This window comes from Eschrichtius robustus, chromosome 5 (genome assembly GCF_028021215.1).
Source record: "Eschrichtius robustus isolate mEscRob2 chromosome 5, mEscRob2.pri, whole genome shotgun sequence".
In the NCBI taxonomy this organism is placed as follows: Eukaryota; Metazoa; Chordata; class Mammalia; order Artiodactyla; family Eschrichtiidae; genus Eschrichtius; species Eschrichtius robustus.
Genome location: NC_090828.1, coordinates 27,414,567 through 27,430,906, shown reverse-complemented (window position 1 = coordinate 27,430,906; position 16,340 = coordinate 27,414,567). Strand labels below are relative to the sequence as shown.

The following is a 16,340-nucleotide window of genomic DNA, read 5'->3' as shown; positions in this document are numbered from 1 at the left end:
TATATATTTTCTTATAAAGTTTTAGGCATTATCCTGAGACTTTTTTGGCCTTTCACATGCTAACTTGAATGAGTTGCTTTCAATTTTATATTCAAATGAAAAAATGGAATTAATTCTGGAGGCAACTGATAAGTTATAGTAAAACAGGATTTTTTTCTCATTATATAAAATTATGATGGTCACCACTGTGAAGGTCTACTGAGTGCTATTAATATATAGGCAAATTTACAAATTATAAATTTTACAAAAAAAGAGAAAGACTGAAGCTTATTTAGATCTTTTTTCTCATTTGTATATTTATTTATTCTTTCATCACTTACAGAGACTATGCTGGGCACTATACGATAAAAGGGGAATGGATGACAGTAACATCCACTGGCCTCTACAATCGAGGCAGAAAAAAAGTGTTTGTTTGTTTGTTTGTTTTTTCTTGTCCTCCCCTAGTGCCCTGCCTTTATTTAATTTTAAGTTTTTTCCAAGCCATTCTTTCCATCTCCTTCGGCCTCCAAATAAATGCTAAATAAGAAGTGTAATAAAATACCCCATTAACTGTAAAATACAACCCAGCATGAAGAAAAACTGTTCACCAAAATACATTACAAGGCATTTTTTTGCTATCAAATTCATCATTATCTCAAAATGAAAGCTCCTTGAGATCAGGGACCCTGTCTTTATGCAATAGAATTTTATAACTGTAATTCAAGTATCTTTTCTAATGAAGGTAATGAAAAGTTATCGAGCTAAGCTTCATAAATATTAATTATTAAAAACTATGGAAAAATTATTACTTTGGGTTTACAAAGTTGCAGCCTGTAGAGTCTCTTTTTGTTTGCTGTTCATTTACAAACCAAGCAAGGACATGGGAACAGCACTGAATCTCAGGTTGTTTTCAAACAACTGAACAGACTCTCAAAAAGTTACTTTCTTACCAACTTGGTCCAGTATTCCTTAAAATATCTTAAAATTTTAAACTAAAGAAAAATTATAATGTCAAGATTTTGGCATATGAGCTTGATAAAGCTCATTATCTGTTAATTTTCATGAGTCACAATGACTGCTATATTCATAACTTTCCTTCCAGTGCCCATGGACAGACCACTTAAAATATTTAACAGTGGTTCCAATGGCTAAACTCAATGTCTGTTTCACCAAAAAGTTCTTTCCAAATTTTTCAGCATTATGCATTCACCCCAAGGTTTCTCAACAAGGTTTTACCTTCTGTGCTTTTTGACAGTCTGCACAGGAAAATTGGGCTGATGCCTGAATAGGCCCTCTTCCATATTCTTTTCCTTAGAGATCTGTGGAATTGTATGTTTTGACATAAACTAATATTTCTATTTAAATGTGTATTGAAATATACTTGTTGTTTATATTTATATACTTAGTTTTGAAGAAGTTATTGATCAGTGTTGGTAGAGTTAATTAAAATTCAGAATGGACTATGATGTTTGTATACCTGTATGCATTTTGACCAGAGCACAGGGTTGTTAACAGATGAATGTTTGAAGAACATCATCTGTTCCAGAGAACTTTCAATCTTCAGGAATATATGATATAATAATATTTTTGTTTTAATATATGATACCTCTGGGCTCTGTAGGGGCTAGATAAATAGTTTTCATTAAAATTGAATGCTATGGAATAGGAAATACTTTTGGGAAAGACAGAAAAGTGTTTTTATAATGCAAGTATAAAGCAAAGCTTCGTAAGCATTCCTGAGAAATGATGCAAACCCAAAGGAAAAGCTTAATCCCCTATAAAGTTGAAGGGAAGTCAGTTGAGTGTCACCGTCCACTACCTTTCAGAAAGAATTTCTTTCTAAGACAACCTTGGATGGAGAAAGAAAGAAATTTCTTGTAATTGAGGTTCATACCTAGAAGATACCGGAAGGACCTAGTACCAGATTGTAAAGGAGCTGAGAACAGAATCCAAACTTTTGGACTCCCAATTACTTTCCATATCTTGCTATCTTGAGCTGACATGGGGATATTTTTACTTAAATAAGCAGCAGCAGAGAGTGTCAAAAAAATCAAGTTTCTGTTGCTCGAGAAATCCAAGTTGACACTGTGATTAATGCCTCTGGTTTATAAACTGTTTTACTAAAAACTGTGTTAGGATTGTATTTTCTTTCATTTTTCATGTTTCATATTTCCAACTAATCTCTAGTAAGAGAGATCTTTTCCTGTCTACAGGCATAGCCTGCATTTTGTATTCGTGCCCTTTCTTAGAGTAACCCCATATTGGGGGGGGAAACAAAAAGCTCATTTCTCTAAAGGAACAATTAAACTTATATGCAGAGAGGGTACAGTGGCAGATCGCTTCAATTGAACCATTATGGTAAAATTCAACTAGAGTCACATCAAGAATATCCAGAAAGTAACTATTCTGTTCTTTCCTAGCATTGTGGAGGAATACATAGAATTAATTTAAATTAAAATTAAATAACTCTGATTAATTATTCAATTACATTAACCTATTCTTTATAACTCTTCATGCTTATAAGATCCTTATATGAATGAAAAATCAGTGGTGTGTGCATACAAGTAATCAATGTATGCCCGTGAGAGTAAAATCCTTTTTTGCCAGCCTCCCACTTGGAGGGACTCATTTGGCTGAGCCTTGAAGGATGATCTGTTACAGACTAAACTTGGCAAGAGGGCATTCTGTCAAGAGATAATAACATGAAGAAAGCATGGGGGTGAACCTGAAAATGTAACAAGGCCCTTAATATGGACCAGAATACAGTCTGGATGAAATGTAAAGTATTAAGAGAGGACTCAAAAGTCAGAATTGCTACAAACCCTGGTTGCCTGGCTAAAAGTTTTGTTGCATTTAATAGGAAATAGGGAGTTTGGTAGAATTTTGAATAAGGCAGAGTTTTAGGAGGATGATCCAGTTGATTGATACAATAATACATTTCACTTCCGCTATGAAGTATGCAGAAGGAAAGGTTGTCATATTCTTTGCATTAATAGAGCAAGTAAAAATTTTGATTGAAAGAAATTAACAAAGATTAAAGTGTGATTTAGAGTTAATGTTGGATAATGATTATTCAAATAATTTTTCCTTCATATCATTTAAATAGAAAATTAGTTCATTTGTAAAACAGAAGTTCATTATATTTTTTCTAGGCAGTCTCTAAGATGTTAAAATAATTTTTCTTGACATAAGCTTTAGGAAAACAAAAGTCCAATGAAAATTTCTTCCCAAAGAAAGTAGTTTTTATTTCAATCTATCCACAGAGAACAGAAAGTTAAACTCAACTCTCTGATAAAAAAAACTAATCTGAAATAAAGCCTTATCCTTCACAGCAGTCATCTATTTTTCTATTTTATGGGATGGTTTCTGAGGACTGCCAGTATTTGTGGAATTAACTCTCTAAGGTGTTATTTGCCAATGATCCTAGAGATATTTGGCATGAAATATTTTGTAATTTTGCTAAGGCATAAATGTGAGTCACATGGCTCAGATACAAGTTGTCAAGCTAGAGTGTAAAACTTACTGAACATCAAACATTCACTGCCCAGAGTGGTTTTATTCCTGTCCACTCAACCATTAAGCAAAATGAATGTCATACTTTGCCTCATTTTAGACAAAAGCAATATACTATGAAGTTTTTGCAATTATGGAAGTATGTAAAGAATGTGCTATTAATGCATGTCAAATTGAGCAAACATGGGTTAATATAGTCTACCATCAAAAAAGGCCAGCTAGTTTTTTCACTAGAAAATCTATGATTCTCAGGAAAATCAACTTTGAAGTTGGCCTTGAAGTTTTAGAATTTAAGATTTGAGTCATCTCTAAATAATGCAGGCAATGTGTCCCCTTTGGGTTTGAATCATTTGTTTTGGAAATCATAAAAATTGTCAAACAATTAATTAAAAGTTAGAGTCAAACAAATTTATGTAACTGAATCTGGAATGTTCATTTTTGCAACAAATGAGTCAGATTTAACATTTGGCTTTTGATCACTTGGTAATGAGTCACTTGATTGGTACTCTTATGATCTCTAAATTAAAATTTGTAAATGAAGTATGAGACTCTGCATATCCCCAAGGATTAGAAAAATGGCTTAGATGAATTCTATTTCATTGCCAAAATAAGTAGATCCTTATGGAGAATAATTTAAAGTATTATTATTAGAAATAACAAATCAAAATTATTTGCTTTCTAAAAATAACTTACCTGTGAGGTTTGAAATGTAGTGGCCCTTATCGACTTCATTATCTACATCTACAATTTATGTGAAACTCTTACAGTGCAACTACACATATGGTTAGATATAGACTCTGTGATAGCCCCCCTTTTTTTAATAGGAATTTTTATTATGCCCTAAAGAGTGGCCCGATCATCATGTCTTCTGAATTCAGATTTTGACGAGAGGCCCTTCCCTTGGGCTGCCGATGAGAGCTGTCGATGATACTTCCCTGTAAGGAACAAGCTGTCTTGTCAATGTTAGGCAGATGCTGCAATTTAAGCTTTGTCTAGTTAAAAATAGTCAGGATTCAACGTGCTCTTGAATTTTTTACTCTTTTTTGCGAATACCAGGAGATGTGATACCATTCTTAGAGACAGCTGTATATCTAGGGTAATTTTATTAAACTTTTTTTTTTCATATATAAAAGGATAAATTGTCCCCTAAAGCACTAAATACGTGATTTCTCTTTAGCTATTGGTGGGTAGTTGTAGCCAAAGTAAAATAAAACAAACAAAAATAAACCTCTCTTTCCATTCTTACATTGCTTGTTGGCCCTCCAAAACATGCACAATTCAAAAACACATGAAAGAAGCTACAAGAGTTATTACTTTGCACATTACATTACACCAGAGTAATATCTTTCCAGATCTGGAGTTGCTATTATCTGGATTTGCTATTGCCTTCAAGGTGAGTACTGGACTTCCGGAAAATAGAAATAGAACACCTAACCTCAAATCTGTTGGGCCCAACCAAGGCCTGGACTCCCTGTTCACGACTCAGTACAAGTCAGCTAACTAGTGGTCCTTGGTTTTCTCCCCTCTAAAAATGGAAATAATGCTTTCACACCAAATCCAAGAATAATGGCTATTTATGAGCAGTTGTCAAAGAGAGAGGCCTTTCAAAAGGCTACCAAGCCAAACCAGCGAGGGAATCATAAATCCTTTCAGCAGAGGAGGCCCAGAGCCTCCTTGTTGACCGTCTTGGGAAACCAGGGCTTCTTCCCCTGGATGAATGAGAACCTTCACCTGTAGCATTCAGCCAGACCAATGTGAACCTCACCTGTTCTACGTGGACCAATCATAGTCAAGTCAAGTGTACCAGGTGATTCACAATTGTGATGGGTAACACCGTAGGGATTGGGCGGTGGGGAGGGGGCACTGGTGTATCCTTCAGGATCCTGGGCTGAACTACACTACTGGACCTTCCATAGAGCAGACCTGAGTCCCAGCGTTGCCCACAGTATCAGAAGCCTCCTCCTCACAGATAATTCAAGTTTTATTTTTCTTTTCCTATATTGTTTCCAGATTATAGCAGCCTACAGCTGGGATATCTAAGGCTCTCAAGCATTTGGCCCCTGGGGGTGCAGGAGAAAAGGGGCTCATATTCACATGATAGATCTGCTCTTCAGTTTCAGTGTTAGTTTTTTCTCTTCAATGATTGCGTAGCTGGAAGGGAGTTTGGAGCCTCTTTGGTGCTACCCATTTCTGGTTCCCTATACCCAGCATAATGAAAGAAAAATGCACAGTGAAGTTACTTCCAATTCCTTTTAGGTTAGGATTTTAAACAAGAAGATTGATTTTAGCAAGGTTCAGTCCAGATGTGGTTCCAAGGATAACATCAGACATTCTGCTGGGGGCGGAAATGTAAGTAGAAGCTTCTGTTAGGAGCCGTCCTGATTGTGTGGAGCCATCTGCACAGCAGGCACTGTGTCTCCTTTCCTGCCTCCCTCCCAACACGCTCCCCCCTTCTTGTTGCTGCTCCACACATCCCCCTGGTTTGGGAGCTTGTCAGCCTTGCAGTTTTGGTGATGGGCTTCCCATCCCTCCCTCTAAGATCACTGGTGAATTTCTTGCTTTTTTAATGGGGTACACCATGGTTTTCAGGGAGATGGAAAACCCACTTCACTTGCCATTTTGTTTGCTGGCCTTTGGCTTCAAGGTATTTTCTCATGCTGTCTCTACTCCCCTGCAAAAGTCAGCTGTGCACACACTTTTCTAGCTGCATTTAAGTTACTCTTGAGGCAAAGACTGATGTACTTGAAAGTACCCAAACTGTATAATGTCAATATTTTGTGCTTCATTATTCATAAGAGTTGGGATATCATTTGGAGTAATACAAAACTGGTGAAGCATGGCTCATCTGTAATTCAGTGAAAAGATTCAAGTCCCAGCATACTCTGTCTTGATGGGATTTTTTCCTGTCTCTTAAATTGAGTGAAAATAATATCCTATGAGAAGCAGGGAAAGATGAATCCATGTTTCTCAAATGTAGTTGAGGAAGAGTTGAAACAGGCAAACTCAAGCTAAAGAAAGCATGGTTCTTTGTAAAATTAGAATAACAAAAAAGGCGAACTGGGTGACTCTCTATACTACAGATCCTGTCATCTAAACTTCAGATTCAGGCCATCTGTGACCCAAGTAATTTATAGATTATCAAATCCGGAATTCTCACCTGTCTAATAACTCTTGGTTCCTTGCTCCTCAACTGGGCAGAGATGGAGTCAGACAGTGAAAGGAGAGACAAACAAGTGCCTTCTAGCAGGAGCTGTCACCTGATGTTCAAAGTAGCTGCACTGGGCGTGAAAATATGCCATGTGGGAGGACCACAGCAAGGTTTTCTGGGCTCTTTCCAGGGTGCAGGGCTAAGCCTCAGGCTCAGCATTTACACTGACAAGGTTGCCCTCCTTCCTGTTGCCCTGACTGTAAGCACACACCACGTGGTACTCTCACAGAAGCAATCTTGGTCCTAGTAAATAATTTGAGGGTATCAGAGGGTAGACCCAGCTGCCCTCTACTACGGGTGCTGCCTGTCAAAACACCTACATGGAAAAGGATAAATTGAGATAACTAATGATCTCTAAAGTAAGTAGGGGAGCTTCCAACCTCCAAAACAGTAGTCTTCCGCTAGAGAAGAATCACTTGTTCAAATGTGCAGATTCCCTGACGCCATTTCCAGTGTTCAATTAAGTAATTCCCATGTATTTCTGATGCAAATGGACCAGGAACCACACTTGGAAAGCACTGTTTCAAATATTGGGAGATGAAATAATTTCAATAAGACACAAAGAAGAAAAAATGCTGTCATTTTATATTGATAATTTGGTGTGCAATAAAAATTCCATTTAGCCAAGGCATGACGATCGTATTTTAGAAAAGCATGTTTAGAGCTTTCTTCTTCTTGTTATCTTAAAGCAGTGTTGGGCTTCTTGTTTCTATGAGCAAAGTTGGTCACTTTTATGTAAAAATCACTTTTTAAAGAATGATTTCTCTCTTCACTTGGCTCTTTGCTTATGGAAAGGTTTGACACGATGTGGCTTCATTCTCTGGGTGGAAGCTTGCCTTATGAATCCAGGTGTTTCTATCCCCTTGTGGCATGATCTGTTTTCTGCTAATAAAATCTTCTATTCTAGGATTTTCCTTCACTTTGGTTTTTCTTTCCAACCAAACATATGGGAGGATCTATGGAAGATTGTGCTTCCCCATTTGTGTGTATATGTTGTTGTATGTTGTGAGTTTGGATATGTTTCTAGATTTGATGTATGATCTTGGGGTTGTTTATGTCTAAACTATTTTAAGCACATTTTATGTGGCTCACACAGGTACAGATTGTCACCAAGAAGATAGACCTAAGCCACGTGACATCCAAATGCGGCTCTCTGAAAAACATCCGCCACAGGCCAGGTAAATCAGTACTTTTTAGTAGTCTGAGAGATATTAGATTGGATTCAAGAAATTGACAAGCAAAATTTGTGTTGCTGTGAATGAAATATCTAACTGGAAGGACTTTTCCAAATCCTGATACTTCATGCTTTTATTAATAGAAATTTAAATTAGAAATTTCAAGGCATCTTCACTTGGACAAGTAAACTTAGTTACCACAAACAGGCCACGTATCATAGGACATGTTAAAAATTAAAAGGTACATGGGGAGGGTGGGAGGGAGGGAGATGCAAGAGGGAAGAGATATGAGAACATATGTATATGTATAACTGATTCACTTTGTTATAAAGCAGAAACTAACACACCATTGTAAAGCAATTATACTTCAATAAAGATGTTTAAAAAAAAAATTAAAAGGTACAAAAAAAAAGAGAAAAAGTCACAAAAATAAAATAAAATAAATAAATAAAAATTAAAAGGTACATGAGATGGGTTTATCTCTATGTACTCAACATGCATGTTGGAGCTCGTTGGAAATATACAGTCTATAAAATACATTGGGCCATGTATTTATACATAATACATGCACTGAAAGAAGCATTTCCAAAGATTTTTCAAGAAATTGTTTTTCTACATTATGTGAAAAAAGGATTATGCTTAAGCAAAGCTGAAGAAATTAACTTTTCTGCTGAATTTCTCAGATCCACGTCAATAAGTATTGTGAATCCTCAGAATGCAATGTTTCCCCCAACTTATTTGACCATGGACTTCTTGTTTTTCTAGAATATCTCATAAGACGGATGCTGTAAGGTAGAACTTCTACTCATCTTGCTGGGGATTTTTCCCTCTTTAATTCCCTCTAATGTATTATGAGTCATTTTTTCTGAGTATCATGTATTATGTTTTTGCTAAATTCCACCTCCATGCATATGTAAATAATGGACAACTGTCAAATTTGTAAATTTTCTTGAGAATATTTTGACACAATTTATATATACCATTGACGGACAAGAGGAAGCAATTGGTTTTAACCATCTATGCTTGGCATCTTAATTAAACCAGGTAATAGGTTATTCCCATTAATCATTGTCTCAAATGTTATCAAAACAAGGTATAAGAACAATTGAGCCCAGTGAGATTTCTGACCAGGAGATTATTAAGAAGAATTTATTAGTTGAAAAACAAAGGTAGATAGGATACGTTTCAAAATAGATAAATGAATTGGAAGCATATCTAGAAATCGGGCTTCGCTTTGGCAAAGGGTGTTCATAAGGCAAGTCAAGGAGTTAGAAACTACGAGTAAGGAATCTCCATTCCTGGTTTCAGAATTGCTACCCTGGAATTAGCTCTCTGTCATTTAGGAAACAGCAGGGATATGTTCCCATGTGGGTATCTTCACAACCCCCCATCTATTACTTAAGTCTACAGACATTTAGTTGACTTTGTACTGTGTCAACAGTATGATGGAAGTATTTGGCTACACTGCCTACTTTCTTCCAGAATACAAAAGACAATATTGGAGTCTTTCATTCCAGACAGTAAGTATACATTTAGTTAAATTCACCTGGGGTCTAGATGCACAGAAAAATCTTATATAGATAAGAAAATATTCTGTGTATGTTTTACTGGTCATAAAAGGCTATTGTCATGAACTCCCACCTTTTTCTAAATCTAGCTCTTACTTCGTAATAAATGAACCAGATGACTAAGTTCATAAAGATGTATTAACACAATGATCCCTGACAACAGCAAGCTTTTCACAAAGTTACTTTGGATTGTGGAATATCTAAGGAGAAAATAAAGGAAACAATTTGACACCTGGAGCCACAAATTGAAATATCCGGTCTTGTCGACTTCACTTTGGGGCATATGAAGCTTGATGGGGATTATAGTCTTCTGCAGTTACTGCTTCTGATGGGGCCAGAATTTTTCAGAACCAAAGGCAGAGATGTCTCAATTCAAATGGGCTTCTCTAAGAGTTACGTAAAAATACCTAGTAGGACTTCAACAGAAATAGACTTCTCAATCTTCCTTTTCTGAATATATTTTGGGTCAATGTTACACTGTTATTTTTTTCTCTCTCTCTCTCAAAATACAGTTCAAAAAAATTTTAACAAGGTTATATAGACACAATATATAACCATAAAAGAAAACTTGAAAAGGCAATTTCTATCAGAGGCCACCAAAAAATAGAAAAGTAAGATCCTAAGAAAGTTGATCTCGTGTAGCTGAAAGCTCAACATCTTCTAGACTCTAACCAATATAATTATGTTTTATGAATCACACTAATCCTGTAACAACCAACAAGTGAGACCCATGGGGCCAAGTAAAGTGTTGGAAGGATAACACTCCTGCAGTTATGCATCTTTTGAGGGAAGGACAACTACATGTCTTCTCTAAGCATGAGTTAAATAACATCATGCACATCCTAAGCCTTCAGGAGGAGAATGAATGAATCTTCAAAATTTAATCCAGTAACACCATACAATTTCAAGAGGCCCCTGGCCAGGTAATGGGGTGTTAATATAAATGTCCAGGTATCACATGAGAAAAACACCACAGGCCTAAGAGACCTGTAAAGTTTTAACAGACCTTTCTCTCGTCTACAGAGATAAATAAGCATCAAGAGTCCAAAACTGAAAAATCTTTTCCATGTTTCCATAGAGTCCCTCAGGTATTTTTCCCAAATCAAAATCCCCATGAGAGATGCAATGATAGTAGAGGGTCACATGGCTTACCACTGGCCTTCCAAAAAAATGCATAGAGCCAAAACCAAGTTAATAATGCAAGTCAAAGCTAATCTCTTAGGTGGAGACAGGTAAAGGTGTCTAATCCAGCTTCCTTCCAGGTCAAAGACATCAGCAGACAGGCTCAAGAAGAGGCTAAAAGACAACACATACCTACTCAATGGAGAACTCCTTGCATTCATAAGCCTGAGAAAGGTGTGCAGAAATGGGGAGTGCCACAGAAGGGTGGCTCATGGCACTCTCATCTGTCAGCAGATCCTCGAGTTTCAGACTACTTAGCATTTAAGGAAATGGCATGGTCAAAACTCAGTCTCAGTATTATCAGATCAAAGTCAGAGTCACATTCGTCCTATGGCATCTGGAAAAGAATGGGATCTCCTAAGAGTCTCTTCCTATCACTCCATCTGCTAATTAAAATGGAAGCTCTTAAGCAACTTAGCCCCTGACTCCAGTTTCATCAGTCAAGCTATCAATGCTGAAAATTGACAAATGGTAATATTACCCACATGCACTCCATTGCTAGCCTAATAGTTCTTTGAACAAGTGACCTATTACCATTAAGAAAAATAAAGAAGAGCTTCATTGCAATTTAGTTTGCTCCCTTAGAAATAAGAGACTAAATGTGCCAAGTTTGAGAAAGGATACATATGATATTTTCATTGTGTCATTTTTAGAGTTTTTATTACACAGATAAGAAAAACCCCTCTGATATTTTAGGTTAGACATGAGTAGAGGGGAAAGGAATTAACATGTAGAGCAATCCACGTAATGGTACAAAAAGTATGTCACTACCGTAGATGGTGTGGGGAAAATGGTATAGACTAGAAATTCTAAAAGATTCCTTTCACATCCATGGTCGGAGGGATAGTAGAGTTCATTAAGTTTGTCGTTTGCCATGGTCTATCTACTATAATCATTTTGGGGAACTAGTCACCACAAATATAAGATTTAATTTTAGCAAGGCATTTAAAAGCCTTTCTCCTCTCCTACGTAGGTGGTGGGCGTGTGAAAATTGAGAGTGTGAAACTGGATTTCAAAGAAAAGGCCCAGGCTAAAGTTGGTTCACTTGACAATGCTCACCACGTACCTGGAGGTGGTAATGTCAAGGTAAGAAACAAGATCGTGAGCCGATCTTGCCTTTTTAAAAAATCCTTCTGAAATACTCTTCATCAAAATGGGTCCCAAATTGAAGGCCCGGACATCTAGAAGTAGGGATGGTAGAGCTGAATAGAAGTGACATGAACATCAGCTCTGGGATATAGAGAAAGAGCTAAGCGACAGTTAAGATGCTTGAGTTAACGAGGACTGATGCTTGTCTTAAACAGATTGACAGCCAAAAGTTGAACTTCAGAGAGCATGCTAAGGCCCGTGTGGACCACGGGGCTGAGATCATTACGCAGTCCCCAGGCAGATCCAGCGTGGCATCCCCCCGACGACTCAGCAACGTCTCCTCTTCTGGAAGCATCAACCTGCTCGAGTCCCCCCAGCTTGCCACCCTGGCCGAGGATGTCACTGCCGCACTCGCTAAGCAGGGCTTGTGAATATTTCTCGTTTAGCGTTGAAGTAATACTATTTAGGCATGAGCTCTTGGCAGGAGTGGGCTCTGAGCAGGTGTTATATTCATTCTTTACAAACCATAAAAGAAATAATCTCATTCCCAAACTGTAGTAATTGTTACAATTTTATATTAAAAAAAAAGAATAGTATATGCAGAAATTGACTTGATTTCCATTTGTAACAGGAAGATACTGGCTTTACATGAGTACAATTGGACAATTATTTTTGCTCTGCTCTGTTTTGCATGGAGTATTATTATTTTAAAAATTGCATTTCTACCTTTCATGTGCCTGAAGGCTATCCACTACATCCTGAAAGGCCTTGTTAAAATCCAAGCTGCTCATTTCACTATTTTGTTGCTGGGTGAAAAGATAAAAAGCTGCCCATTGTAACTTATTACAGGTTAAATTAAATCAAGGAGTCTGATTGCAGGAAGGGAAGAGCATGTAAGAAATAAGTTTTTTTTAAAGCGTTATTTTGTATAAATGGGAAGAAAGATTCAATTAAGTTATTAACATTTGGGACCTGGATAATTATATCAGAGTATAAGTCAATCCAATAAATTATTTAACGAATTAAAAAATAGTTACGAAGCATTTGAGCTGTGGTTGAGGAAGTGGTATAAAGTGCATCTCTTAGGAAAGAAGCACTTTCATTAGGGTGGACTCGTGTCTGATTAGAACATTGGTTGATCAGCTAGATTTGTGTACACACTACCAGTTTCACACCCCCTTTCCATCTGTTTGATACAGTATTATAGATATAAATATATATATATTTCTCTGTGGCCATTTGTGATACTTCCTCATATACTTGAATATTATACTTCCTTATTCACAGCATCTGTGTCTCCTGCACCCTTTGGTGTTGCAGTTTTAGGTATGTGAAAGTAGGTGTTAGCAGGGTTCTTTCCCTATTAAAAAAAAGTTTAAAAAGACAAAAAGTTTTAGCATGAAGTTGCTTTCTGTAACAACTCAAAGCTGTAACCCCGTTTTAGTGCCAGATACAAGTCTCTCCCAAGTCTCTCCCGTGATGCTAGAAAAAATTTGTTTTTCTTTGCTTTCACCAACATGGAGTTTGTGGGGGTGGGTCCAGTTATACATAAAAGGGTTTACAGATTGTTGGTGTAAGATTATGGATTTATCTTATTTTGAATCACAGGATAGTTTGGGTTTTATTCCTGTAATCATTCATGAAACAGACTTCTTAAGATTTCTTTTTCTTTTTTTTTTTCCATTTGCTAAAGTTGAAACTAACAGTGGGATTTGGGGGCATGTTATCCCATTCTTCCAAATAGTACCTGTTTATTAAATTCTCTGATAGAAAATGTTTGACCTCCATACCCAAAGATCCCTTGATCAGAAGGGAAAAATACGGTATTTTGAGAAGCTATAGCTATAAAACATTGGAGATGCAGATATCTAAATCAGGTTTTTCATAACTCCAACATTGTACTCTGTAAAGGAACACTATTATTTATCGGTAGATAATACCATTCTGACTTTAGATACGGTCCAGAAATCACAAACCTATTAATTAATTCACTTTACAAATCATTCATCTTAGATGTATGAATAAGCAATGAAATAGTCAACAGCCTGAATAAGGCAGTGGGTTACCAGGCTAGATGGATGCTTTTTAGTATTTTATCTGTTCTTTTTCTTGCTCAGGGATGGTAGGCTGGATCTGAACAGTTAAAGGCAAATGGTCCAGAAGGCGTTTGATTCCTTTGAGCCAAATCAGTTCTCGAATATAAAGGAGGAAATGATGAACATGGACTGAGGCAACAAGCTAGTATAGTAGCATCTAAGAAAGAAGCCAAGGGATGCAAAGACAGAGACGCGGGTGCCATTTTGTGACCCGTTGGAAATTAACAACCAATGCGACTTCCGTAAAAGAAACTCTAGGAGCAAAAGTGCACCATTCATTCTCAACTAAGAGGTTTTACGTAGGCAAACATTTCTGAAACTATTTATAGGTCAGTTATTTGATAGGACGAAGATTTAGAAATGACTGATAGGACTGTGGATGTGTCTGTTTTCTGCCTAATTATTGCTGTGAGGTTTGATTTGTCCCATCTGGGCATTTTATTCATCAGCTTCCCTTGAAATGCGCCAGAAAATAGGAGAAGAAAGAATAGGAGTGTGGAGACTTAACAGCATTTTCTTATGTGTTTGGTAGTGTTAGATAGTGATTAAAGCTGAAGTTAACAGCTGGTTAGAACAGTTTTAACCTGTGAAACAAGTATTTTTTTTCAACCTGGTTTAAATTGTTTATAAGCATTAAGAATAAGTAAACATGATCTACATATTAAAATTGTTTCTTACAAATACATGTCTAAAATAAAGATTATATAAAGTACCAAGTTATTAGATTTGGCATTAAAACAAATGTTTACTTCAAATCACAGCAAAATTATAATGAATAAATGCCCTTGCTTCGTATGGAAATACAATTCTTTATAAAGAGTTAATAAAATGAACCTGATAATTTGTACAAGTAAAAGAAAGAAACACAGGCTAAATGTCTTCTTATGGGGATAAGGGGTGGAACCCATCTTGCCTTTACACTCAAGATTAACGACACAAATTAAGCTTTTTGAACACCACTCTTGTGGGGACATCCATACGCTGATCTAGAAATTAAGGCTTCATAGTTCCAATTCTAGATCTATTAATGCCAGTTTCTCTCTGGCTTTAGCCTTTGAGAACCTGTTTAAGGAAACATAAGTAATCCAGAGCTGTGAAGAGTTAAAAGGCCCACTCACTCTCTCTGGGTCACCTGCAACCAATAATTGGGTACCTTACAATGATGCAGGAGAGATCCGAGTTCATGATGAGTCTCAAAGGCCATGTTCATTTAGGAACCAACTCTCTCTGGATTCTCCTGCTGAGTTCCAGCAGGGTGATGGGCTAAAATCCCACCCACAAGCAAGACACCTGTGTAACACTAGCTAGGTATAGCTGAAGAAGGCTGAAGAGAGAACTTGGTTAAATGGAAAAATGTACTGATGGTAGCTGACCTTCTCCACACACTCATATGGTTATAGAGCAGGAAATGGGATCATCAGCCAAAATATAATATCATGTCAATATTATTAAAGAAATAATCTCAATGTGGTTGATTCTGACATAGCTGCAAGTATAGTATTTTCTCCTATTTTTCATGCCACAGAAAGGAGGAAAATAAACTATTCATGGTCTAAGTGGCCAGAAAAGATAGATCCATGGCTTGGAAAGGCAAATTCTAGACATTCCTTCAAAGACTGATGTGCTAAAATCAGCACTGATGTTTGTTTTTTAACACCTAGGATTTTTAGCCTGCGTATGTAGGTTGAGGCCAAGTCCCTAGCAGGAAAAAGCTTATTTTTAGACTCTTAAAATGTCAATCATGAAGATCTACTTCAACTTTAGCAAAAAGAAAAAAAATCAACAAAAAGTTATACTCTGTATGCTGGGATTCCAAGGTTCCAACATGCCGCTACAAATCTGTGGGGGGTTTCTTTCTTCTGATAATTCTAGAGCCTGTTACCATAGAAAGGCATTTCTTCAATGGCTGGTTGTAGTTAGTTCATGTTTTTCAAGCAAAATTTGCAAATGTATTTGTTGCTGTATAGTGATTGTTTTGCAAAATAAAGTTGCTTGTCACCTAACTGATAGTTTCAGATTGTTTCTTCTTCTCTGGAAAAAAACCATAATATATAATATAATATGATCTAATCTAATCTAATCTAATATAAATTGCTCAATCCAACCAAAGAAAAATTACGAAGAGAAGGCTACAGTTATCTGCTGAATGCCTACTGTGTGTCCGGCCCTATCGCTACTGTATTAGCAGGATGCTATCTGTTGCAAGTGACAGAAACTCGAATTGGCCTAAGCATAAAAACAAATTTATTGGATCAACTATCCAACTAGGCAGGAGTACCTGCCTCAGGCAAGGATGTATCCAGGCACTCAAAAAATGTCATTTAGACTCTTTCTTGGGGCTTCCCTGGTGGCGCAGTGGTTGGGAGTCCGCCTGCCAATGCAGGGGACACGGGTTTGAGCCCTGGTCCGGGAGATCCCACGTGCCACGGAGCAACTGGGCCCCTGCACCACAACTACTGACCCTGCGCTCTGGAGCCCACGAGCCACAAGCACTGAGCCGGCGTGCTACGACTGCTGAAGCCCGCGCACC

At 37.1% G+C, this 16,340-nt stretch overlaps 1 protein-coding gene across 8 annotated transcripts in view; it reads left to right on the top strand.

Annotated features, from left to right (window-relative positions):
• The window catches only part of MAP2 (microtubule associated protein 2), a 275,443-nt gene extending 259,630 nt beyond the window's left edge, over window positions 1–15,813 (top strand). For 7 of the 8 annotated variants that reach the window (XM_068544555.1, XM_068544556.1, XM_068544554.1 and 4 more), the window contains 3 exons: window positions 7,797–7,878; window positions 11,599–11,711; window positions 11,930–15,813. In XM_068544555.1, coding sequence (XP_068400656.1) covers window positions 7,797–7,878; window positions 11,599–11,711; window positions 11,930–12,145 — 411 coding nt within the window. In that variant the 3' untranslated portion in view covers window positions 12,146–15,813. Of the gene's footprint in view, window positions 1–5,748; window positions 5,842–7,796; window positions 7,879–11,598; window positions 11,712–11,929 lie in introns of all 8 variants that reach the window. The other variant, XM_068544549.1, reaches the window with a different exon arrangement.
• The last annotated feature ends 527 nt before the right edge of the window (window positions 15,814–16,340 follow it).